General features: G+C 39.0%; 1 protein-coding gene across 7 annotated transcripts in view; it reads right to left on the bottom strand.

Annotated features, from left to right (window-relative positions):
* RIPK1 (receptor interacting serine/threonine kinase 1) overlaps positions 1-27,930 on the bottom strand; it is a 69,706-nt gene that overhangs the window by 12,502 nt on the left and 29,274 nt on the right. For all 7 annotated transcript variants that reach the window (XM_049873903.1, XM_049874056.1, XM_049873819.1 and 4 more), the window contains one exon: positions 6,367-6,443. In XM_049873903.1, coding sequence (XP_049729860.1) covers positions 6,367-6,443 — 77 coding nt within the window. The remainder of the gene's footprint in view (positions 1-6,366; positions 6,444-27,930) is intronic.

Genomic DNA, 27,930 nt, shown 5'->3' with positions numbered 1-27,930 from the left:
TTCCACAGATTCTGTGTATCAATTTGGGAATGACTGACATCTTTACAAAATGTTGTTAGGTGATGTTGAGTCGATTCCGACTCATAGCGACCCTATGCACAGCAGAACAAAACACTGCCCGGTCCTGCGCCATCCTTACAATTGTTGTTATGCTTGAGCTCATTGCTGCAGCCACTGTCAATCCACCTCGTTGAGGGTCTTCCTCTTTTCCACTGACCCTGTACTTTGCCAAGCATGATGTCCTTCTCCAGGGACTGTACGTACATATGTAAGACACAGTGTCGCCATCCTTCCTTGTAAGGAATATTCTGGTTGTACTTCTTCTAAGACAGATTTTTTCGTTCTTTTGGCAGTCCATGGTATATTCAATATTCTTCGACAACACCACAATTCAAAGGCATCAATTCTTCGTAGGTCTTCCTTATTCACTGTCCAGCTTTCACATGCATATGATGCGACTGAAAATACCATAGCCTGAGTCAAGAGCACCTTACTCTTCAAGGTGACATCTTTGCTCTTCAATACTTTAAAGAGGCCTTTTGCAGCAGATTTACCCAATGCAATGCGTCTCCTGATTTCTTGACTGCTGCCTCCATGGCTGTTGATTGTGGATCCAAGTAAAATGAAATCCTTGAAAACTTCAATCTTTTCTCCATTTATCATGTTGTTGTTCACTGGTCCAGTTGTGAGGACTTTTGTTTTATGTTGAGGTGCAATCCATACTGAAGGCTCTGGTCTTTCACCTTCATTACTAAGTGCTTCAAGTCCTTTTCACTTTCAGCAAGCAAGGTTGTGTCACCTGCATAAAGCAGGTTCTTAATGAGTCTTCCTCCAATCTTGATGCCCTGTTCTTCTTCATATAGTCAGCTTCTTGGATTATTTGCTCAGCATATAGATTGAATAGGCATGGTGAAAGAATACAACCCTGACACACACCTTTCCTGACATTAAACCAATCTGTATCCCCTTGTTCTGTCTGAACAACTGCCTCTTGATCTATGTAAAGGTTCTTCCTGAGCACTTAATTGTGTTCTGGAATTCCCATTCTTCGAAATCTTATCCATAATTTGTTATGATCCATACAGTAGAATGCCTTTGCATACTCGATAAGCACAAGTAAACATCCTTCTGGTATTCTCTGCTTTCAGCCAGGATCCATCTGACATCAGCAATCCCTGGTTCCATGTCCTCTTCTGAAACCGGCCTGAATTTCTGGCAGTTCCCTGTCGATATACTGCTGCAGCCATTTTTGAATGATCTTCAGCAAAATTTTGCTTGCGAGTGATATTAATGATATTGTTTGATAATTTCCACATCCGGTTGGATCACCTATCTTGGGAATAGGCATAAGTATGGATCTCTCCCAGTCAGTTGGCCAGGAAGGTGTCTTGGCATAGACGAGTGAGCACCTCCAGCACTGCATCTGTTTGTTGAAACATCTCAATTGATATTCCATCAATTCCTGGAGCCTTGTTTTTCGCCAATGCCTTCAGAGCAGCTTGGACTTCTTCCTTCAGTACTATCGGTTCCTGATCATATGCCACCTCTTCAAATGGTTGAACATCGACTAATTCTTTTTGGTATAATGAATCTGTGTATTCCTTCCATCTTCTTTTGATGCCTCCTGCGTTGTTTAATATTTTCCCCGTAGAATCTTTCACTACTGCAACTCGAGGCTTGAATTTTTCCTTCATTTCTTTCAGCTTGAGAAATGCCGAGCGTCTTCTTCTCTTTTGGTTTTCCATCTCCAGCTCTTTGCACATGTCATTATAATACTTTACTTTGTCTTCTCGAGCCACCCTTTGAAATCTTCTATTCAGTTCTTTAACTTCATTAATTCTTCCTTTTGCTTTAGCTGCTTGACATTCTAGAGCAAGTTTCTGAGTCTCCTCTGACATCCATCTTGGTCTTTTCTTTCTTTCCTGTCTTTTCAATGACCTCTTGCTTTCTTCACGGTTGATGTCCTTAATGTCATTCCACAACTCGTCTGGTCTTCAGTCACTAGTGTTCAATGTGTCAAATACATTCTTCAGATGGTCTCTAAATTCAGGTGGGATATACTCAAGGTCATATTTTGGCTCTCGTGGACTTGCTCTGATTTTCTCCAGTTTCAGCGTGAACTTGCATATAAGCGATTGTTAGTCTGTTCCACAGTCAGCCCCTGGCCTTGTTCTGACTGATGATATTGAGCTTTTCCATCGTCTCTTTCCACAGATGTAGTCAATTTGATTTCTGCGTGTTTCATCTGGTGAGGTCCATGTGTATAGTCGCCGTTTATGTTGATTAAAGAAGGTATTTGCAATGAAGAAGTCGTTGGTCTTCCGAAATTCTATCATTTGGTCTCCGGCATTCTATCTGTCACCAAGGCCATATTTTCCAACTACTGATCCTTCTTCTTTGTTTCCACCTTTCACATTCCAATCACCAGTAATTATCACTGCATCTTGACTGCATGTTCGATCAATTTCAGACTGCAGCAGCTGATAAAAATCTTTTATTTCTTCATCTTTGGCCTTAGTGGTTGGTGGGTAAATATGAATAATAGTCGTATGAACTGGTCTTCCTTGTAGGAGTATGGATATTATCCTATCACTGACAGCATTTTACTTCAGGATAGATCTTGAAATGTTCTTTTTGATGATGAATACGGCACCATTCCTCCTCAAGTTGTCATTCCCAGCATAGTAGACTATATACCAGTCCATTTCAGCTCACTAATGCCTAGGATATCGATGTGTATGCATTCCATTTCATTTTTGACGATTTCCAGTTTTCCTAGATTCATACTTCATACATTCCAGGCTCCAATTATTAATGGATGTTTGCAGCTGTTTCTTCTCATTTTGAGTTGTGCCATATCAGCGAATGAAGGTCCCGACAGCTTTACTCCACCCACGTCATTAAGGTCGACTCTACTTTGAGGAGGCAGCTCTTCCCTAGTCACCTTTTGAATGCCTTCCAACCTGGTGGGCTCATCTTCCAGCACTGTATCAGACAATGTTCTGCTGCTATTCATAAGGTTTTCACTGGCTAATACTTTTCAAAAGTAGACTGTCAGGACCTTCCTCCTAGTCTGTCTTAGTCTGGAAGCTCAGCTGAAACCTGTCCTCCATGGGTGACCCTGCTGGTATCTGAATACCGGTGGCATAGCTTTCTGCATCACAGCAACACCCGAGCCCCCAAAGTACGACAAAGTGACAGACACATGGGAGTCTTTACAAAATTTTGTAAATTTTTTCTTTACAAAATAGTGACTACCAAACCATTTATTTCGTATGGTTTGTTCATTTAAGTCTTGTTTTATGTCTATCAATAAAGTTTTATTCTTTTCTCACAGTTACTATACATCTTTTGTTAGATTTATTCCTAGTAATTCATTTTTTTTTATGTTATTGTAAATGGTATCTTTTTAGAAAACTTATTTTCTAACTTTCTGGCAGATGCATAGAGATATAATTTTTTGTATATTGATTTTATAACCACTTAAACTCTATTATTGATTTAAAATACTCTTTTGAATTTTCTACATACATATCTTATCATTTATGAATGACGGTTCTGTTTCTTCCTTTCCAATCCTGTATTTCCTTCTTTCTCTTGCTCCACTGCAATAGCTAGGGCTTCCGGTACCATGCTGACCAGAAAGAGTGATGGTGAGCATCCTTGTCTTGTACCTTATCTCAAAGAGAAGCTGTTAACATTTCATCACTAAGTATGGTATCTGTTGTGGTTATTTTAAGAGATCTTTTAATCAGTTAAGGAAGTTCCCTCTATTCCTAGTTTGCCAGTATTTTTATCGTGAATAAGTGTGACATTTTATCAGCTGCTTTTCTGCGTCTATTGAAGATTATAGGATTTTTTCCCCTTTTTTAGGATAATGTAGTGAATTATGGTGACAGGTTTTCCTAAGATTTAAGTACCCTTGAATTCTTGGAATAAACTCAGCAGGGTCATGATGTGTTAACCTTTTTGTTCACTGATGAATTCAGTTTGTTTTTATATTATTTGGGATTTTCCAGCTGTATTATTGAGATTGGCCTATAATTTTCCTTCTTGTACCTTCTTTTTTAGGTTTGAGAATCAAGGTAATGTTAGTATTATAAAATGAGCTGGGAGAGTTCCTACTTCTCTGTTCTCTGAAAAAACTGTCTAAGATTGAGATGATTTATTCATTGGCTATTTGGTATAAATCACTGATGAAGCCATCTGGCTCTGGGATTTTTGATCACTGATTCAATCTCTAATAGTTACAGGAATATTCAGGTTTTCTATTTGAGTCCATTTTCGTAAATTTTACTTTTTTCTAGAAATTGGTCTATTTTATCTCATTTTAAAAATTAATTAGCAAAAAATTGTTCATAATATCCTCTTAATACCATTTTGATGTCTGCAGGAGCTGTAGTAATGCTTCCTCTCTCTTTTTCTTATCAGTCTTAATTAGTGAATCTTATTAGCCTTTTCAAAGAACCAACATTTGGCTTTTTTGATCCGGAATTAGTTTTCTCTATGTCACTAATTTATGCTCTTTTCCTTACTATTCACTTCTTTATATTTTCTCTAGGTTTATTTTGCTATTTTCTTAACATGAACACCTTGTTAATTGTTTTCAGCCTTTCTTCTTTTCTAATGTATACATTTAAGACTACACTACTAAGTACTCCTTTGCAAAGTGTATTCTAGAAGTTTTAATATGCAGTATTTTTGTTAGCATTCAATTAAAAATATATTCTAAATTCCATCATGTTTACTTTTTGATTCAAGGGGTTTTTAAAAGTAATTTCTTAACATCTAATCATATGGGGATTTTCTGGTTATCTTTTTGTTATTCTTTTCTAGCATATTTGAAATACAGTCAGAGATCATTCTCTCATTACAGAGAACATTTATGATTACAATCCTTTTAAACTGGTTGGGACATTTTATTTCTTAGTACATGGTCTATTTTTTAAAATAATCTGTGTGTTCTTAAAGAACATTTACAGGTAGGTATTCTGTAGTTATTAGGTGCAGTGTTTTATATATTTTCATTAGTTTCAATGTGTTAATCATGTTCTTCAAATTTTCTATATCCTTACTGATTTTTTGCCTGTTCTATCAATTTAAGAGAAACCTGCATTAAAATCTCCACCTCTTGTTGTGGATTTGTCTTTTTCTCCTTTAAAAAAAAATTTTCTTTTAATTAAAAAAGAAATTAGCATGGTAAAATATATATGTAACAAAAAGTTTTAACCTTTTTTAAGTGTATAATTAAGTGATATTAATTACAATAACCATGTTATACTATCATCACTATTATCTACTTTTTAAAGTTTTACATTATCCCAGCCAGAAAGTCTATACCCCTTCAATGTAACCAAGTTCTGTCAATTTTTGCTTTGTATATTTTAAGACCATGTTATCAAGTGCATATATATACTCAAAGTTGTTACTACCTTCTGTGAACTGACATGTTTTATCATTATAGAGTAATCCTGATTGTAGTAATGCTTTTTCCCTGATGTCTGTCTTGCCTCATGTCCCTTTGATTGTTTCCTTGCTTTGCATTGGGCACCTCTCTTTTATAGTATAGGATTTCCTCGAAAGTCTGATTTTAGTTGTTTTGTTTTTGTATTTTAAAAGCTCTGTGTGCCTGCCTGTTTTATTTACCTTAGTTTCCCTTTCGTGACTGTGTTGGCAGAAGAGTTATGGGCAGTACCTTACTTCCTGAGTGTGGATATGGGGAAGTCTGTTCCTCCAGGGGTTAGGTGGTACCCAGGATTTGACATACCTATCTGACACCAGATACCAAGCTTGCTGCTGCAGTCCGAGACAGATGTTGCTGCCATGTGTTGCTCAGGACAGGGCACTAGAGGCAGAAGCCAACCTTTCTAGCTGGCATAAATGTGGCTCCCACATGCCTCTCCCTGTCCGTGTTCCAGGTGACTATGCTGTTTCTTTCACACAAGAATACACTGACCCAAGACTTGCTCTCCTGGTTATTTTTTCCTTAGCATTATGTTTTGGGTTAATTTTTTTTTTTTTCTTTCTGTTATATGTCTTAGCAGATATAATTCTGTTGGCTTTCTATCTTTCAAGAATTTTCCCAAAATGGCTGATCCACCTGTGGTACTCTCCATTCTTTTCCTGTGATATTGTTCCTTTACTTTCACATTGCTTTATGTGTTTTCTTTCATTTCATAAGTTTTGATGGAGGAAAGGGTCCAGCATGCCAACTTGATATTTTCACAAAAATGCTAATTTTGTTTTATTTGTTTACCAGGCTAGCTCGCCTCAAAACTCAGTAACAAATTATGTTCCTTTGGTTTTCATGATTGATAATATATGTTTTGACACGTTAATATTTTCAGCATCTGCTATATTACCTACCTTTAAACTTTTCACATCCTCTTCCACATTTTTTTCTAATTGTTTTAAATAAAATGGCTTATAATTTTCTTCAATGCCTGTATTAAAAAAAAAATAGTACTTTGAGTTTTTTAAGTATTTCCTAAAATAAAATTAAAATATTAGTAAACTATTGTTCATGAATTTCTTACCTTATCTGGGTAAAGCAGTAAAACAAAAATTTCAACTCCAAATCACTGACTGTGATAAAGAAACTAACAAATCTAATAACTAGATAGAACAAGGGATAGATAATGCTGGAAACCAGCAACTCCTCCCAAATAGCACAGTTCCTCTGGCTGGTTCAGGACTATCTGATATGAGTTAATCTCTAAGTGAACAAGGATGGGTAGATTCAATTTATGATAGAATGGGTTACTCAGAATAAGGACCCAGTGTAAAGGGTTAGAGTTATTGGCATTAAAAGGAAAAAGCAACTTCTACTTCCAATAAGATGGAACAGATCTACTTTTTCTTATTATTCCCACAAATTACAACAAAACCCTAGATATCATATATTAAACAAACGTAAGAAAACTCTAAAAGATGGAGAGAAGAAGGTAGATTGGCCAGGGACTCAAGGACCTGGGGAAAAACATAGCAGCATGTTCTCTCGGGTTTTCTTTTTGCTTCATATATCCTAGACTTGAAGCTGAAGAAACGGGCAACACAGAAACACCAATCAAAAAAAAAAAAAAAAAAACTCACTGCTATCTAGTCGATTCTGACCATACCAAACCACAGAACTGCTCTGCAGGGTTTCCAAGAAGTGGCTGGTGGGTTTGAACTATGGATCTTTTGGTTAGCAGCCACGCTCTTAACCACTGTGCCATCAGGGCTCCAGGAACACCAATAGGCAGAGATAAAAAAAGAAACGAGAGAAAAAGAAAAAGCCCCAACAAAAGCCTGCTCTCTCTAGCCAAAGGACTAAGCCAGTGGCAGCCTATAAAGACAGAAAACCTTTAGACATTAATTACTCTACTCCAGCCAAACCACAGAAGAAACTGACTCCACCCTACCCACACCAGCAAAGGCTGCATAAATAGTAATGAGGTACCCCAAAACCCCCACTGGGGTGATGTCAAAGAAGGCCAAATAGGAAGCCAGGACTTTCATCTCTGCTAGCTGATAATGAGCCTCTTCACTCCTGCAGGGTCAGCAGTGACCATCATTAAGGGTAGCCTGGACTTTGTACCCCCTCACCTGGTAGTAATGAGGTATCCCTTCCCTTCCTCACTGGGAAGTTGTCAGTGGAGGCCTAATGGATAGTTAGTACTTTCACGATCATCCAGTGGTAATGAGGCCACTCCCATCAGTATCAGTGGAGCTCCACTGGAATGCCCACCCGCAGCCAGCAGTAAAGAGGAGCCCTCCATCGCAGGTGTTAAAGGAGTCAAGTGGGGAACCTGGATTTCTTCCTCTGCTGGCACAGTGTCAGAAAACACCAGCTAAAATAAAAGGTTTCCATAAGATCCAGTCTCATAACATAATAAGAAAATGCACTAGTTTTTATAGACGACCTCACGTTATACCAAGAACCAGTAAGATCTCAAATTGAATGAAAAAACACAATGGATAAGTGCCAACACTAAGATGACAGAGATGTTAGATTATCTGTAAAAGATTTTAAAGCAATCATGATAAAAACGTTTCAGTGAGCAATTATAAATGTGTTTGAAACAAATGAAAAAATAGAAAGCTTCAGAAGAGAAATAGAAAGTCCCAACAAAGAAAGAGAAGACATAAAGAAAACTGAATGGAAACCTTAAAACCGAAAAATACAATAACCAAAATAAAAGATTCAGAAGATGACAGCCTTCACCAGACTGAGTCCAGCACAATGAGATGGTGCCAGACTACCACCACTGACTGCTCTCACAGGGATCACAATACAGGGTCCTGGACAGAGCTGGAGAAAAATGTAGAACAAAATTCTAACTCACAAAAGAAGATGAGACTTACTGGTATGACAGAGACTGGAAAAACCCTGACAGTATAGAGAAACAAAACTAGATGAAATGCGCACACCAGTCCAGGGGCAAGGACGAGAGGGCAGGAGGGGACAGTAAAGCGGGTTAATAGGGAACCCAAGGTCTAGAAGGGGAGAGTGTTGGCATATCGTAGGATTGGCAACCAATGGCACAAAACATTATGTTGGGACTATAGCAACAGATTTAGCATTTATGTCATCAGTATCCCAAAGGGAGGAGAAACAGAAAGCGCGGCTGAAACAGTATTCAAATACATAAAAAACCCATTGCCATCAAGTCGATTCCAACAGTGACCATACAGGACAGAGTAGAACTGCCCCATAGAGTTTCCAAGGAGTGCCCGGTGGATTTGAACAGCCGACCTTTTGGTTAGCAGATGTAGCTTTTAACCACTACACCACCAGGGTTTCCACACATATAAATAAATGGCTGAAAACTCCCCGTATGTGGCAAAATATCTAAACCTACAGATTCAAGAAGCAAAACCCAGACAGAATAAACATAAAGAAATTTCGTACCAAGACACATCATAATTAAACCTCTGAAAAATAAAGACAAAGTCTTGAAAGTAGCCAGACAAAAAATGATGACAGTGGATTTCTCAGAAAAAGTAATGGAAGCCGGAAGGCAGTGGCACGATATTTTTCAACTGCTGACAGGAAAGGCTGTGAGCCTAGGATCCCACATACAACAAAAATATTCTTCAGGAATGATGGGGAAATCAAGACATTCTCAGATGACGGAAAACTAAGAAAACTGGTCATCAGCAGACTCACCTTAAAAGAATGGCTAAAGAACATTCTCTAAAAATAAAGAAAAGAAACAAAGGATATACCTTGAACAACCCAGATGGAAGAACACAATAAGCAAAAACATGGGTAAATACAGTAAGCTTTCCTTCTCCTCTTGAGTTTTCTCAACTGTGTTTGATGGCTGAAGCAAAAACTGTTTAACACTGTCTGATGTGTTCAAGAGGTATGTCAAGAAAATATCTAAGACAATTACATATAGGAGAACGTAAAGAAAAGCAAAGGGAGGTAAGGTTTCTATACTTCACTTGAACTGGTGAAATGATATCAGTACACTGTGATAAATCATGTGTAGACAATGTAATATATCTGGAGCATCCACTAAAAAAGCTATATAAAGAACTAAACATTATAAAAAGTATGTTTAAGAACCAAAAAGAAAACAGGGCAATGAAAAACAGAGAAAATAAACAGAAATCAAAAAAATACGACAGACTTGAGCCCTAACATCAGTAATTACATTCAATGTAAATGGTCTAAATACACCAATTACAAGACAGAGACTGGCAGAGTAGATAAAAAATATGTGATCCAACTATATGCTGTCTACAAGAAGTTCATCCTAAATATAACAATTTAGATAGTTTAAAGTAAAATGATAGAAAAAGATAATGCAAACATTAACCAAAAGAAAGCAGGGGGAATATATTAATAAATATGTGATAAAGTAGACTTCAGAGCAAAGAAAATTACCAGAGACAGAAAGAGACATTATATATAACAAAAGGAGCAATCCACCAAGAAGACAAAGCCATCCTAAAAGAATATGCACCAAACAAGAGGGCTGCAAAATATGTAAAGCAAAAACTGATATAAGTTAAAGGAGAAATGGACAAATTCACAATTAGAGTTAAGAGACTTGAACACCTCTCCCTCAACAACTGAAAGAACAACTAGAAAGAAAATCAGCAAAGATACAGAATGCAACAACGCCAGGAACCAACAGGATCTAATCAACATTTATAAAATATTCTAACCAGCAACGACAGAATACACATTCTTTTTAAGTGCCCAAAGAACATATGCCAAGATAGAGCCTATTCTACGCCATAAAACAAACCTTGAAAAATTTGAAATAGGTGAAATCAATACAGAATGTGTTCTCTGACCACAATGGAATCAAACAGAATCAGTAACAGAAAGATAGCCGGAAAATCTCCAAGCCCTTGGAAACCAAATAATGGACTTAGAAATAATCCATAGGTCAAAGAGGAAGCTCCAAGGGAAGTAAAAAAATATGCTGAAGTGAATGAAAATAAAAACAAAACATATCAAAACTTGTGAGGCACAACTAGAATGCTGAGAAGGAAATTTATAGCACTAAATGCACACATTAGAAAAGAACAAAGGTCTCGAAATAATAATCTAAGTTCCCACCTCATGAACCTAGAAAAAGAAATGCAAAATAGGCCCAAAGGAAACAATAGAGTAGAATTCAATGAAATAGAAAACAAAAAGTTATAGAGCAAATCAGAGGATCAAAGACATGATTCTTTAAAAAAATCAATAAAACTGACAAACCCCTAGCAAGACTGGCAGAAGAAAAAAAAAAAAAAAAGAAACAATGCAAATTACCAGTATCAGCAATGAAACAGGATAGTACTACAGGTCTTGTAGGTATCAGACAGATAATAAGGAAATGCTGTAAACAACACTCCACACATAAATTTGACAACTTAGAAGAAATGGACCCCTTCCTCAAAAAACACAAACTACTACAAGTCACCCAGTATGAAACAGATAATCTGAATAGCTCTAAAACTGTTAAGGAAATTAACTTCATAATTTAAAAAATCCCAAAAAAGAAATCTCCAGGTCCAGGTGGTGTCTTGGCAGAATTCTACAAATGTTTAAAGAATTAACACCTACTCTATGCAATATCTTCCAGAAAACAGAAGAAGGAGCACTTCCCAATTCATTTCATGAAGCTAGTATTACCCTTATACCAAAACCAGACAAAGACAGTACAAAAAAGGAAAACTACAGACCAATATCACTTATGATTATAGACACAAGAATCCTGGTATCACCAATATATAAAAAGAATTATATATCATGACCAAGTAGGGTTTATTCCATGGATGCAAGGTTGGTTCAGTATTAAAAACTCAATCAACGTAGTCCATCATATCAATAGGTTAAATAAGAAAAATCACATCATATTCATTGATGCAGAAAAACCATTTGACAAAATTCAATACCCATTCATGATAAAAACTCTCAGAAAAATAGGAACCTCCACAACATGATAAAGAGTACAGAGTACCTACAGTCTGAATGCTTTCCACTAGGATCAAGAACAAGGCAAGGATGTCCACTGTTACCACTCTTATTCAAGATAGTGCTGAAAGTTCTGCCAGTACCATAAAGCAAAAAAAGAAATAAAAGGCATACAGATCAGGAAAGAAGAAATAAAAGTGTCCCTATTTGCAGATGACACTTTTTTTTTTTAATATATATAGAAAAGGTCAAAGATTCTCCAAAAACACTCCTACAATTAGTGAGTTCAGCAAGGTTGCATAATACAAAATTAATATACAAAAATCAACTTTATTTCTAAATACTTGGACAGCAAAATTAAAAGTATAATATTACTTACAATTGCCCAAAAGAGAAAAACAAGACCTGTCTGCTGAAAACTATACAATCTGATTAAAAAAAAAAAAATTAAAGAACACCTAAGCAGACATGTTACAATCATGGAATAGAAGACTCAACATAGTAAAGATGCCAATTTTCCCCAAATTAATATATAGATTGAATGCAATTCCTAGAAAACTCTCAGAAAGATTTTTTTGTAGACACAGACAAAAGATTTTTCTAAATTTTATATGGAAAGGCAAAGGAACTAGAGAGATAAAACAATTTTAAAAAAGAAAAACAAAGGGGGAGGAATCCATCTACCCAATTTTAAGATTTATTATATCTCTACAGTAATCACTGTGGGTACTGGTGGAGGGACAGATACATATATCAATGGAACTGAGCAGAGAACCCAGAAATAGACCCTACATAAATATTCGCGATTAATTTCTGACAAAGGAAAAAAAAGTAATTCAATGGAGGAAAGATAGCCTTTCAACAAAATGGTGCTGAAGTAATCGTACGTTCATAGGCAAAAAAAAAAAAAAGAACCTCAACCTAAGTCTCACACCTTATACACTAACTCTGAATGGGTCATGACAAAATACAAATTCCATCACAGACAAGAACACACACCCGTTGCCGAAAAGTTGATTCTGACTCATAAAGACCCTATAGTTGGCAAGAAAGATCCATCATTGGCAAGAAACACAACAAACTATTTAGTTCTGTGTTAGTGTTAGCAATAAAGAATTTGCCATGACTCTCACGTGGCACGCGGGGGGCGGGGGGGGGGGGAGGGTGGGATCTGGATTTAAACATAAATTTTTAAGATTTTAAAACAAAACCAAAAAATCAAACTTGTTGCTGTTGAGTAGATTCCGACTCATAGCGACACCATAGAACAGAATAGAACTGTCCCGTAGGGTTTCCAAGGAGCCACTGGTGGATTCAAACTGCTGACCCTTCTGTTCGTAGCCAAGCTCTTAACCACTGCACCACCAGGGGCTCCTTTTGAAAACATAGGGGAAAATCTGGGATCTAACCCTAACAAAGTGTTCTTAGACTTGATATCAAAAGCATGATCCATCACAGGAAAAATTAAGCTGGGATTCATCAAAATGAAAAACTTTTACTCTGGGAAAGACCCTCTTAAGAGAATGAAAAAGCAAGCTACAGACTGGAAGAAATATTTGCAAATTACAATAGAATATATGAAGAACACTCAAAACTCAACAGTAGGGAGCGAACATGGCACTATAAACAGAAGCATCATGCCGCCCCTCTGCAGCAAAGACACAAAAAACTAAGCAAAACAGATAACAAACATCAATCCTGGAACCCTAAGCATCAAATGAAGGGAAAAAGAATTCAGTCAACCACCAAATGGAATAAGAAACAGAGACAGAACAGAGGACGAGGAGAATTACGGCATGGAAGTCCCCTACCAGCTAAAGCAGTATGGATTCGCCATCTTGGACTACAGCCACCATGGAACACAGACAGGGAGCACAGGAAGGCAATTTCACGGAGCTCCCAACAAGAGACAGAGTACCCAGTAACCACGGATACAAGCTTTCCCACCCCTCACCCTTCTTCCCTCTACATGGCCTCTGCTGCTTTCCAACAAGCCACGGTCCCTCCACCAGAGACACACCAGCTCACTGCCGCATAGGTCCGCCCTGCAACCAACAGCCGGCACCTTCAGCGCCATTTGTTTTGTCACTGTTCTTTTGGCTTTTTTTGTTTCTTCTCTGTCTTCCTTCTTTTCCCTTCTCCCACCCAGCTAGCAACATGTGCTATCCCCTCACTTTCTTGATGAGCTGCACCATACCGCTTGGCTAGAGAAAAACTGGCACAAGCCTCCCAGGGTCTGTTGCTGCCACCACTGGTAGGCTCCCTCAGCACCATGTTTTGTTTTTTTTTTCAATGTCTTCCTTCCTTCCTTTCTTTACTCCCTGCCCACCTAGCCTTGTGAGATGCCCCCACCCATTCTTGATGAGCAGTGTTGCACTGCTTGGCCAGAGAGAACATGGCACATGCCCTTCCTGAGTCCGTGGCGCCCCCACCAGCCAGCTCCTTCAGTGCTATATTTGTTTGTTTTTTCTCTATTTCCTTCCTTTCTTCCATCCACCTAGTCCCATGTGCCATCCTCGCTCCTTCTCAATGGGCTGTGTTGCACTGCTTGGCTAGAAAGCCACTGGAATATGACCTCCCTGGGTCCAAGCAGCCCCCACTGGCTGGCTCTCTCAGCATCATATTTCATTTTTTGGTTTCTTCTCTCTCTCCCTTCCTTCCTTTTTGGTCTCCTGCCTACCTCGCCCCATCTGCTGTTCCTGCTCTTTCTCGAAGGGCCTTACCGCACCACTCAGCTACAGGACCACCAGCACAAGACCTCCTCGGGTCTGTGCTTGCCCCACCAGTCAGGTCCCTCAGCACCATATTTTTTTAATTTGCTTTGTTCCTTTTTTTTTCTTGTTTCTTCTTTCTCTCTCTCTCTCTTCCTTCCATTCCTTTGGCTCACCCACCTAGCCCAGTGCACCGCCCTTGCCCTTCTCAAAGGGCTGTGCTGCAACACTTGGCCAGAAAGTCACTGGTACACAGCCTCCCCAGGGTTACATCGCTGTCAGGGATAGCTCCCTAAGCACCATTTTTTTCTTTTTCTTTTTTTGTTGTTGCTGTTTCTTCCCTCTCTCCCTTCCTTCCTTTCTTTTCTCCCACACACCCAGCTCCGTGAGCTGCACCCTCCTTCTCAAAAGGCTGTACTGTAATGCTTGGTTAGAGAGCCTATGGGACATGGCCTCCCCAGGCCCCCAAAGCCTGGCTCCTCAGTGCCATGTTTTTTATTTTTCTTTATCTTCCCCCTTCTCCCTCCCACCTAAGCCCTGCACTGCCTCTGCCCCTTCCTGAGAGGATGCAAATAACTCAAATAAGAAATGAAATGGGGAACATTACAACAGACCAAACTGAAATAAAAGAAGATCATAACAGGGTACTATGAAAAACTATACTCCAACAAATTTGAAAACCTAGAGGAAATGGAAAAATTAATAGAAACACACTACCTACGTAAACTAACACAAACTGAGGTTGAAAATCTGAACAGAACAATAACAAGAGAAGAAACTGTACAGGTAATTTAAAAAACTCCCAACCAAAAAAAGCCCTGGCCCAGATGGCGTCACTGGAGAATTCTACCAAACATTCAGAGAAGAACTTGAACCAGTATTACGTAATCTATTTCAGAACACAGAAAAGGATACTTCTGAATTCATTCTACAAAACTAGCATAACCCTGATACCAAAACCAAGCAAAGACGCCACAAAAAAGAAAATTATAGACCAAAATCTCTCATGAATACACACGTAAAAATTCTCAACAAAATCCTAGCCAATAGAATTCAGTATCGTATAAAAAAATACCACCCTGACCAAATGAGACTCATACCAGGTATGTAAGGAGAGTTCAACATTAGAAAATCAATCAACGTAATCCACTGCATAAATAAAACAAAAGAATCACGTGATCATCTCAATCAATGCAGAAAAGGCATTTGATAAAGTCCAATGCCCCTTCCTAATAAGAATTCTCAATAAAATAGGTGTAGAAGGGAAATTCCTCAACATAATAAAGGGCATCTACGCAAAACCAACAGCCAACATCATTCTCAATAGAGAGAAGCTGAAAACATTTTCCCTGAGAACAGGAACAAGGATGCCCTTTATCATCACTCATTCTGAAAATGTCAATTCTACCCAAAAACCAAGCCCGTTGCCGTTGAGTCAATTCCAAATCATATCAACCCTAAAGCGATCTACAAATACAATGCAATCCCGATCCAAAGCCCAACAGCATTCCTTAATGAGGTGGAAAAATTAATCATTAACTTTATATGCAAAGGAAAGAGGTCCTGGATAAGTAAAGCACAACTGAAGAAGAAAAATAAAGTAGGAGGACTCACACTACCTGACCTCAGAACCTATTATACGGCTATGGTGGTCAAAACAGCCTGGTACTGGTACAACGACAGATACATTGACCGACGGAACAGAATTGAGAATCCAGGTGTAAATCCATCCACCTATGGTCACCTGATCTTCCACAAGGGCGCAAAGACCATCAAATGCAGAAAAGACTGTTTTTGTTAACAAGTGATGCTGGCAAAACTGGATGTCCATCTGCAAAAAAACGGAACAAGACCCATACCTCAGACCATACACAAAAAACTAACTAAAAATGGATCAGTGACCTAAACATAAATCAATAACTATAAAGATCATAGAAGAAAAAACAGAGTCAACGCTAGAGGCCCTAATACAAGGCGTAAATAGGATACAACCCATGAATAACGATACACAAACGCCAGAAGATAAGCTAGATAATTGAGGTCTTCTAAAAATTAAATACTACGCTCATCAAAAGACTTCCCCAAAAGAGTAAAAGGAGAACCTACAGACTGGGAAAAAAAATTTGGCTATTACTAATCTCTAAAATCTATAGAGAAATCCAAGACCTCTACAACAAAAAGACAATAATTCAATTAAAAAATGAGCAAAGGATAAGAACAGACACTTCACCAAAGAAGGCATTCAGGCAGCTGACAGACACAAAGAGGACATTCTAGTAATCACTAACCATTGTTGTGGGTGTTAGGTACCATCAAGTTGGTTCTGAATCATAGCAACCCTATGCACAACAGAATGAAACACTGCCTGCTCCTGCGCCATCGTCACAATTGTTGCTATGCTTGTGCCCACTGTTGCAGCCACTGTGTCAATCCATCTCATTGAGGGTCTTCCTCTTTTTCGCTGACCCAAGCATGATGTCTTTCTCCAGTGACTGATCCCTTCTGACAACGTGTCCAAAGTATGTGACACATAGTCTTGCCATCCTTGTTTCTAAGGAGCATACTGGTCATACTTCCTCCAAGACAGATTTGTTTTTTCTTTTGGCAGTCCATGGTATATTCAATATTCTTCTCCAATACCACAATTCAAATGCATCAATTCTTCTTCGGTCTTCCTTATTTATTGTCCACCTTTCGCATGCATATAAGGAGATTGAAAACACCATGGCTTGGGTCAGGCGCACCTTAGTCCTCAAGGTGACCTCTTTGCTTTCCAACACTTTAAAGAGGTCTTTTGCAGCCAACTTGCCCAATGCGATGCGTCTTTTGATTTCTTGACTGCTGCTTCCGTTGAGTGTTTATCACGGATCTAAGTAAAATGGCACTGGTTTTTTTTTTCTAAGTAAAATGAAATCCCTGACAACTTCAACCTTTTCTCCTTTCATCATGATGTTGCTTGTTGGTTCAGTGGTGAAGATTTTTGTTTTCTTTATGTTGAGGTGCAATCCATACTGAAGGCTGTGGTCTTTGATCTTCATCAGTAAGTGTTTCAAGGCCTCTTCACTTTCAGCAAGTAAGGCTGCGTCATCTGCATAACGCAGGTTGTTAATGAGTTTTCCTTCAATCCTGATGCCCCATTCTTCATACAGTCCAGCTTCTCAGATTATTTGCTCAGCATACAGACTAAGTATGGTGAAAGCATACAACCCTGATCCACACCTTTCCTGACTTTAAACCATGCAGTATCCCCTTGTTCTGTTCGAATGAATGCCTCTTAACCAACGTACAGATTCCTCATGAGCACAATTAAGTGTTTCAGAATTCTCATTCTCTGCAATGTAATCCATAATTTGTTATGATCTACACTGTCGAATGCCTTCGCATAGTCAATAAAATACAGGTAAACGTCCTTCCGGTATTCTCTGCTTTCAGCCAGGATCCATCTGACATCAGCAATGATATCCCTGGTTCCGTGTTCTCTTCTAAATCCGGCTTGAATTTCTGGGAGTTCCCTGTCAGTATACTGCTGCAGCCACTTAATGATCTTCAGCAAAATTTTGCTTCCATGTGATAGCAATGAAATTGTTTGATAATTTCTGCATTTGGTTGGATCCCCTTTCTTGGGAATAGGCATAAATATGGATCTCTTCCAGTTGGTTGGCCAGGTAGCTGTCTTCCAAATTTTGTGGCATAGACGAGTGAGCACTTCCAGTGCTGCATCTGATTATTGAAACATCTCAATTGGTATTCTGTCAATTCCCGGAGACTTGTTTTTTGCCAATTCTTTAGTGCAGCTTGGACTTCTTGGGTCAGTAACCTTGGTTCCTGATCATATATTACCTCCTGAAATGGCTGAACATCAACCAATTCTTTTTGGAATAGTGACTCTGTGTATTCCTCCATCTTCTTTTGATGCTTCCTGCGTCGTTTAATTTTTTTCCCCATAGAATTCTTCATTATTGCAACTTGAGGCTTGAGGTTTTTTCTTCAGTTCTTTCAGCTTGAAAAACACTGAGCGTGCCCTTCCCTTTTGGTTTTCTATCTCCAGCTTTTTGCACGTCATCATAATACTTACCTTGTCCTTTTGAGCCTCCCTTTGATATCTTCTGTTTAGGTCTTTTACTTCATCATTTTTTTCTTTTGTTTTAGCTACTCAACACTCAAGAGCAAGTTTCAGAGTCTCTGCAGACATCCGTTTAGGTCTTTTCTTTCTCTTTTGTCTTCTTAATGACCTCTTGCTTTCTTCGTGTATGACGTCCTTGTTTCATTCCACAACTCGTCTAGTCTTCAGTCATTAGTGTTCAACATGTCAAATCTATTCCTGAGATGGTCTCTAAATTCAGGTGAGGTATACTGAAGGTTGTACTTTGGCTCTCGTCAACTTGTTCTAATTTTCTTCAGTTTCAACTTGAACTTGCATACGAGTAACTGATGGTCTGATACACAGTCAGCCCCTGGCCTTGTTCTGACTCATGATACTGAGCTTTTCCATTGTCTCTTTCCACAGATGTAATCGACTTGATTCCTGTGTATTCCATACGGTGAGGTCCATGTGTATAGTCGCCACTTATCTGGTGAAAAAAGGTATTTGCAATGAAGAAATGGTTGGTCTTGCAAAATTCTATCATGCGATCTCTGGCACCGTTTCTATCACCAAGGCCACATTTTCCAACTACCGACCCCCTTCTTCTTTGTTTCCAACTTTCCCATTCCAATCACCAGTAATTATCAGTGCATCCTGATTGCACGTTTGATCAATTTTAGACTGCAGAAGGTGGTAGAATCTTCAGTTTCTTCATCTTTGGCCTTAGTGGTTGGTGCGTAAATTTGAATAATAGCGGTATTAACTGGTCTTCCTTGTAGGTGTATACATATTATCCTATCACTGACAGCATTCTACTTCAGGACAGATCTTGAAGTGTTCTTTTTGACTATGAAAGCAATGCCATTCCTCTTCAAGCTGTCATTCCTGGCATAGTAGACCATATAACTGTCAGATTAAAAATGGCCAATACCAGTCCATTTCAGCTCACTAATGCCTAGAATATCAATGTTTATGCATTCCATTTAATTCTGGCGATTCCCAATTTTCCTAGGTTCATACTTCATACATTCCATGTTCCAATTATTAATGGATGTTTAAAGCTGTTTTTTCTCATTTTGAGTTGTGCCACATCAGTAAATGAAGGTCCCAAAAGCTTGACTCCATCCACATCACTAAGGTTGACTCTACTTTGAGGTGGAAGCTCTTCCCCAGTTGCATTCTGAATGCCTTCCAACCTGAGGGGCTCATCTCCCAGCACTATATCAGACAATGTCCCACTGCTATTCTTTTCAGAAGTAGACCACCAGGTGCTTCTTCCTGGTCTGTCTTAGTCTGGAAGCTCAGCTGAAACCTGTCCACCATGGGTGACCCTGCTAGTATCTGAATACTGATGGCATAGCTTCCAGCATCACAGCCAACACACAGGCCCCTACAGTGACAAACTGACAGATGTGTGGAGGCAACAGCCATTAGAGAAATATAAAACAAAAATACAATGAGATACCATCTCACCCCAACATTACTGGCAGGAATCAAAACCACAGAAAACAACAAATGTTGGAGAGGCTGCGGGGAGACTGGAATTCTTATGCACTGTTGGTGGGAATGTAAAATGGTATAACCACTGTGGAAAACAATGTGGCACCTTCTTAAAAAGCTAGAAATAGAAATACCATATGATCCGCAATCCCACTCCTAGGAATATATACTAAAGAAATAAGAGGCATCACACGAACAGACATGTACACCCATGTTCACTGCAGCATTGTTCACAATGGCAAAAAGATGGAAACAACCTAGATGCCCATCAACAGATGGATGGATAAACAAACTATGGTACATACACACAATGGAATACTACACAACAATAAAGAACAATGATGAATCTGCAAAACATCTCACAACATGGATGAATCTGGAAGGCATTACTGTGAGTGAAATAAGTCAATCACAAAAGGACAAATACTGTACGAGACAACTACTTGAAAAACGAAAAGGTTTACACACAGAAAGAAACAATCTTTGATGGTTATGAGGGAGAGGAAGGGGGGATGGAAAAACACTAAACAGACTACAGATAAGTGGTAACGGTCGTGAAGGGTAAGACAGTACACAACACTTGGAAAGTTCGCACAACTTGATCAAGGCAAGGTCTTGGAAGCTTCATAGATACATCCAAACTCCCTGAGGGACTGAACTACTGGGCTGAGGGCTAGGGGCCCATGGCCTTGAGGGACATCTAGCTCATCTGACATAACACAGTTTAAAAAGAAAATGTTCTATGCCCGACATTGGTAAGTGGTGTCTAGGGTCTTAAAAGCTTGTGAGCAGCCATCTAAGATATTCCACTGGTCCCACCTGTCATGGATTGAACTGTGTCCCCCCAGAATATCTGTCAACTTGGTTAGGCCATGATTCCGGGTATTGTATAATTCTCTACCATTTTGTCATCTGATGTGATCTCCCTATGTGTTGTAAATTCTATCACTATGATGTGATGAGATGGATTAGTGGCAGTTATACTGATGAGATATACAAGATAAGATAGTGTCTTAAGCCGATCTCTTTTGAGATATAAAAGAGAAAAGCAAGCAGAGAGACATGGGGACCTCATACCATCAAGAAAGCAGCACCGCGGTACACCGGAGGGAGAAATCCCCGGGAGGAAGTGATTGGTCTTGGAGCGGGGAGAGCAGCGTCCCAGCCGGGGAGCTGTCCCACTGGGACCTTGGCGAGAGCAGGCGGGGTGTGAGCGCATTCCCCTGAATAGACCCCGGGGGCGGCCCGGCTGTTCATGAGGGCCACGCCCACTCAGTTAGCGCGAGCGGTGCAGCGCACCGGATAGAGAAATCCCCGGGAGGAAGTGACTGATCTTGGAGCGGGGAGAGTAGCGTCCCAGCCGGGGAGCCGTCCTACCAGGATTCTGGCGGACGGGGGCGGAGCGTGAACACGGGGATCAGCTCTATATTCTGTGGTGCTACACACCTAGCTCTCTGATCCCTCCCCCACCCTCCGCAAGTGGCTCCATTAACATCCGAATACCCTGAGCCAGAAGGAGAATTCTGATAGGGATCTGACTGCATTTTTTTTTAGCTGATTACCTGGAAAATCTAGATTCCCAGTGATGGCTCGGAGACAGCAGTCCATATTAAACCACATAAAGAAACAGACCATGACAGCCTCTCCAACCCCCCAAACAAATGAATCAAAATCTTTCCCAAATGAAGATACAATCTTGGAATTATCAGATACAGAATACAAAAAACTAATTTACAGAATGCTTAAAGATATCACAAATGAAATTAGGATAACTGCAGAAAAAGCCAAGGAACACACTGATAAAACTGTTGAAGAACTCAAAAAGGTTATTCAAGAACATAGTGGAAAAATTAATAAGTTGCAAGAATCCATAGAGAGACAGCATGTAGAAATCCAAAAGATTAAAAATAAAATTACAGAATTAGACAACGCAATAGGAAGTCAGAGGAGCAGACTCGAGCAATTAGAACGTAGATTGGGACTTCTGGAGGACCAGGGAATCAACTCCAACATAGCTGAAAAAAAATCAGATAAAAGAATTAAAAAAAAATGAAGAAACCCTAAGAATCATGTGGGACTCTATCAAGAAGGATAACTTGCAAGTGATTGGAGTCCCAGAACAGGGAGGGGGGACAGAAAACACAGAGAAAATAGTTGAAGAACTCCTGACACAAAACTTCCCTGACATCATGAAAGACGAAAGGATATCTATCCAAGATGCTCATCGAACCCCATTTAAGATTGATCCAAAAAGAAAAACACCAAGACATATTATCATCAAAGCTGCCAAAACCAAAGATAAACAGAAAATTTTAAAAGCAGCCAGGGAGAAAAGAAAGGTTTCCTTCAAGGGAGAATCAATAAGAATAAGTTCAGACTACTCAGCAGAAACCATGCAATCAAGAAGGGAATGGGACGACGTATACAGAGCACTGAAGGAGAAAAACTGCCAACCAAGGATCATATATCCAGCAAAACTCTCTCTGAAATATGAAGGAGAAATTAAGATATTTACAGATAAACACAAGTTTAGAGAATTTGCAAAAACTAAACCAAGACTGCAAGAAATGCTTAAGGAGATTGTTTGGCCTGATGACCAATAATATCAGGTACCAGCACAATACAAGGTCACAAAACAGAACGTCCTGATATCAACGCAACTCAAATAGGGAAAGCACAAAAACAAACAAAGTAAGATTAATTCTAAAAAATAAATAAATAAATAATACACATAACAGGAAATCATGGAAATCAATAGATAAACGATCACAATAATCAAAAAGAGGGACTAAATATAGGAGGCATTGAACTGCCAGATGGATAGTGATACAAGGTGATATAGAACGATACAAGTTAGGTTTTTACTTAGAAAAATAGGGGTAAATAATAAGGTAACCACAAAAAGGAATATCAATTCCATAACTCAAGAAAAACGTAACGACTCAACAAACATAAAGTTAAACATTATGAAAATGAGGATCTCACAATCTACTAAGAAAAACGTCTTAGCACAAAAAAGTATGTGGAAAAATGAAAAGGCCAACAACACACATGAAAAGGCATCAAAATGACAGCACTAAAAACTTATTTATCTATAATTACGCTGAATGTAAATGGACTAAATGCACCAATAAAGAGACAGAGAGTCATGGACTGGATAAAGAAACACGATCCATCTATATGCTGCCTACAAGAGACACACCTTAGACTTAGAGACACAAACTAACTAAAACTCAAAGGATGGAAAAAAATATATCAAGCAAATAATAAGCAAAAAAGAAGAGGAGTAGCAATATTAATTTCTGACAAAATAGACATTAGACTTAAATCCGCCACAAAGGATAAAGAAGGACACTATATAATGATAAAAGGGACAATTGATCCAGGAAGACATAACCATATTAAATATTTACGCACCCAATGACAGGGCTGCAAGATACATAAATCAAATTTTAACAGAATTGAAAAGCGAGATAGACACCTCCACATTTACAGTAGGGGACTTCAACACACCACTTTCGGAGAAGGACAGGACATCCAGTAAGAAGCTCAATAGAGACACGGAAGACCTACTTACAACAATCAACCAACTTGACCTCATAGACTTATACAGAACTCTCCACCCAACTGCTGCAAAATATACTTCTTTTTCTAGTGCGCATGGAACATTCTCTAGAATAGACCACATATTAGGTCACAAAACAAATCTTGGTAGAATCCAAAACATTGAAATATTACAAAGCATCTTCTCAGACCACAAGGCAATGAAGCTAGAAATCAATAACAGAAAAACTAGGGAAAAGAAATCAAATACTTGGAAAATGGACAATACCCTCCTGAAAAAAGACTGGGTTATAGAAGACATCAAGGAGGGAATAAGGAAATTCTTAGAAAGCAACAAGAATGAAAATACTTCCTATCAAAACCTCTGGGACACAGCAAAAGCAGGGCTCAGAGGCCAATTTATATCGATAAATGCACACGTACAAAAAGAAGAAAGAGACAAAATCAGAGAACTGTCCCTACAACTTGAACAAATAGAAAGTGAGCAACAAAAGAACCCATCAGGCACCAGAAGAAAACAAATAATAAAAATTAGAGCTGAACTAAATGAATTAGAGACCAGAAAAACAATTGAAAAAATTAACAAAGCCAAAAGCTGGTTCTTTGAAAAAATTAACAAAATTGATAAACCATTGGCTAGACTGACTAAAGAAAAACAGGAAAGGAAACAAATAACCCGAATGAGAAACAAGAAGGACCACATCACAACAGAGCCAAATGATTACTACGTAAAATTGTACTCTAACAAATTTGAAAACCTAGAAGAAATGGATAAATTCTTAGAAAAATACTACCTACCTAAACTAACACATTCAGAAGTAGAACAACTAAATAGACCCGTAACAAAAAAAGAGATTGAAACAGTAATCAAAAAGCTTCCAACAAAAAAAAGTCCTGGCCCAGACGGCTTCACTGCCGAGTTCTACCAAACCTTCAGAGAAGACTTAACACCACTACTACTGAAGGTATTTCAAAGCATAGAACAAGACGGAATACTACCCAACTCATTCCATGAAGCTACCATCTCCCTGATACCAAAACCAGGTAAAGACATTACAAAAAAAGAAAATTTTAGACCTATATACCTCATGAACATAGATGCAAAAATCCTCAACAAAATTCTAGCCAATAGAATCCAACAACACATCAAAAAAATAATTCACCCTGATCAAGTGGGATTTATACCAGGTATGCAAGGCTGGTTTAATATCAGAAAAACCATTAACGTAATCCATCACATAAATAAAACAAAAGATAAAAACCACATGATCTTATCAACAGATGCAGAAAAGGCATTTGACAAAGTTCAACACCCATTTATGATAAAAACTCTTACCAAAATAGGAATTGAAGGAAAATTCCTCAACATAATAAAGGGCATCTACGCAAAGCCAACAGCCAATATCACTCTAAATGGACAGAACATGAAAGCATTTCCCCTGAGAACAGGAACCAGACAAGGATGCCCTTTATCACCACTCTTATTCAACATCCTACTTGAAGTCCTAGCCAGGGCAATTAGTCTAGACAAAGAAATAAAGGGTATCCAGATTGGCAAGGAGGAAGTAAAGCTATCACTATTTGTAGATGACATGATCGTATACATGGAAAACCCTAAGGAATCCTCCAGAAAACTACTGAAACTAATAGAAGAGTTTGGAAGAGTCTCAGGTTATAAACATACAAATATCACTTGGATTCCTCTACATCAACAAAAAGAACACCAAAGAGGAAATAACCAAATCAATACCATTCACAGTAGCCCCCAAGAAGATAAAATACTTAGGAATAAATCTTACCAAGGATGTAAAAGACCTATACAAAGAAAACTATAAAACTCTGCTACAAGAAATTCAAAAGGACATACTTAAGTGGAAGAACATACCCTGCTCATGGATAGGAAGACTTAACATAGTAAAAATGTCTATTCTACCAAAAGCCATCTATACATATAACGCACTTCCAATCCAAATACCAATGTCATATTTTAAGGGGATAGAGAAACAAATCACTAATTTCATATGGAAGGGAAAGAAGCCCCGGAGAAGCAAAGCATTACTGAAAAAGAAGAAGAAAGTGGGAGGCCTCATTCTACCTGATTTCAGAACCTATTATACAGCTACAGTAGTCGAAACAGCCTGGTACTGGTACAACAACAGGCACATAGACCAATGGAACAGAATTGAGAACCCAGATATAAATCCATCCATGTATGAGCAGCTGATATTTGACAAAGGACCAGTGTCAGTCAATTGGGGAAATGATAGTCTTTTTAACAAATGGTGCTGGCATAACTGGATATCCATTTGCGAAAGAATGAAACAGGACCCATATCTCACACCATGCACAGAAACTAACTCCAAGTGGATCAAAGACCTAAACATAAAGACTAAAACGATAAAGATCATGGAAGAAAAAATAGGGACAACCCTAGGAGCCCTAATACAGGGCATAAACAGAATACAAAACATTACCAAAAATGATGAAGAGAAACCCAATAACTGGGAGCTCCTAAAAATCAAACACCTATGCTCATCTAAAGACTTCACCAAAAGAGTAAAAAGACCACCTACAGACTGGGAAAGAATATTCAGCTATGACATCTCAGACCAGCGCCTGATCTCTAAAATCTACACGATTCTGTCAAAACTCAACCACAAAAAGAGAAGCAACCCAATCAACAAGTGGGCAAAGGATATGAACACACATTTCACTAAAGAAGATATTCAGGCAGCCAACAGATACATGAGAAAATGCTCCCGATCATTAGCCATTAGAGAAATGCAAATTAAAACTATGATGAGATTCCATCTCACACCAACTAGACTGGCATTAATCCAAAAAACACAAAATAATAAATGTTGGAGAGGCTGTGGAGAGATTGGAACTCTCATACACTGCTGGTGGGATTGTAAAATGGTACAACCACTTTGGAAATCCATCTGGCGTTATCTTCAACAGTTAGAAATAGAACTACCATACAACCCAGAAATCCCACTCCTCGGAATATACCCTAGAGATACAAGAGCCTTCACACAAACAGACATATGCACACCCATGTTTATTGCAGCTCTGTTTACAACAGGAAAAAGCTGGAAGCAACCAAGATGTAAGTCAACAGATGAATGGGTAAATAAATTGTGGTATATTCACACAATGGAATACTACGCATCGATAAAGAACAGTGACGAATCTCTGAAACATTTCATAACATGGAGGAACCTGGAAGACATTATGCTGAGCGAAATGAGTCAGAGGCAAAAGGACAAATATTGTATAAGACCACTATTATAAGATCTTGAGAAATAGAAAAAAACGGAGAAGAACACATACTTTTGTGGTTACAAAGCGGGAGGGAGGGAGGGAGGGAGAGGGTTTTTTATTGATCAATCAGTAGATAAGAACTGCTTTGGGTGAAGGGAAAGACAACACACAATACAAGGAAGGTCAGCCTAATTGGACTGGACTAAAAGCAAAGAGGTTTCCAGGATAAAATGAAAGCTTCAAAGGTCAGCGGAGCAGGGGCTGGGGTCTGGGGAACATGGTTTGAGGAGACTTCTAAGTCAACGGGCAAAATAATTCTATTATGAAAACATTCTGCATCCCACTTTGAATTGTGGCGCCTGGGGTCCTAAATGCCAACAAGCGGCCATCTAAGATACATCAATTGGTCTCAACCCACCTGGAGCAAAGGCAAAGGAAGAACACCAAGGCCACACGACAACTAAGAACCCAAGAGACAGAAAGGGCCACATGAACCAGAGACCTACATTATCCTGAGACCAGAAGAACTAGTTGGTGCCCGGCCACAATCGATGCCTGCCCTGCTAGGGAGCACAACAGACAACTCCTGAGGGAGCAGGAGGCCAGTGGGATACAGACCCCAAATTCTCATAAAAAGACCACACCTAATGATATGAATGCAACTAGAGGAATCCCAGAGATAATGCTCCCCAGAACTTCTGATGGCACAGGACAGGAACCATCCCCGAAAACAACTCATCAGGCATGAAAAGGACTGGTCAGCGCGGGGGAGAGAGATGCTGATGAAGAGTGAGCCAATTAAATTAGGTGGACACTGGAGAGTGTGTTGGCAACTCTGGACTGGAGGGGGGATGGGAAGATAGAGAGAGAGGGAAGATGGCAAAATTGGCACGAAACGAGAGACTGAAAGGGCTGACTCAAAAGGGGGAGAGCAAGTGGGAGAAGGGAGTATGATGTATGTAAACCTACATGTGACAGACTGATTGGAATGGTAAATGTTCACTTGAAGCTTAATAAAAATTAATTAAAAAAAAAGAAAGCAGCACCGGAAGCAGAGCACATCCTTTGGACCTGAGGTTTCTGTGCAGAGAAAGTCCTAGACTGGGGGAAGATTGATGAGAAGGACCTTCCTCCAGAGCCAACACAGAAAGCCTTCCCCTGGTACTAACATGCTGCGTTTGGACTTCTAGCCTACTAGACTGTGAGAAAAAAAATTTCTCTTTGATAAGCCCATCCACTTGTGGTATTTCTGTTATAACAGCACTAAACGACCAAGACACACCCCATGTGGAACAAGTGAGAATGAAGAAAACCAAAGGCACAAGGGGAAGGGTCAGTTCAGAGGACTAATGGACCACAACTACCACAGCCTCCACCAGACTGACTCCAGCACAACTAGATGG

The sequence above is a fragment of the Elephas maximus genome, chromosome 1 (assembly GCF_024166365.1).
Source record: "Elephas maximus indicus isolate mEleMax1 chromosome 1, mEleMax1 primary haplotype, whole genome shotgun sequence".
NCBI lineage: Eukaryota > Metazoa > Chordata > Mammalia > Proboscidea > Elephantidae > Elephas > Elephas maximus.
Note: the sequence above shows the minus strand (reverse complement) of the source record. Positions and strands in the feature narration are given on the sequence as shown.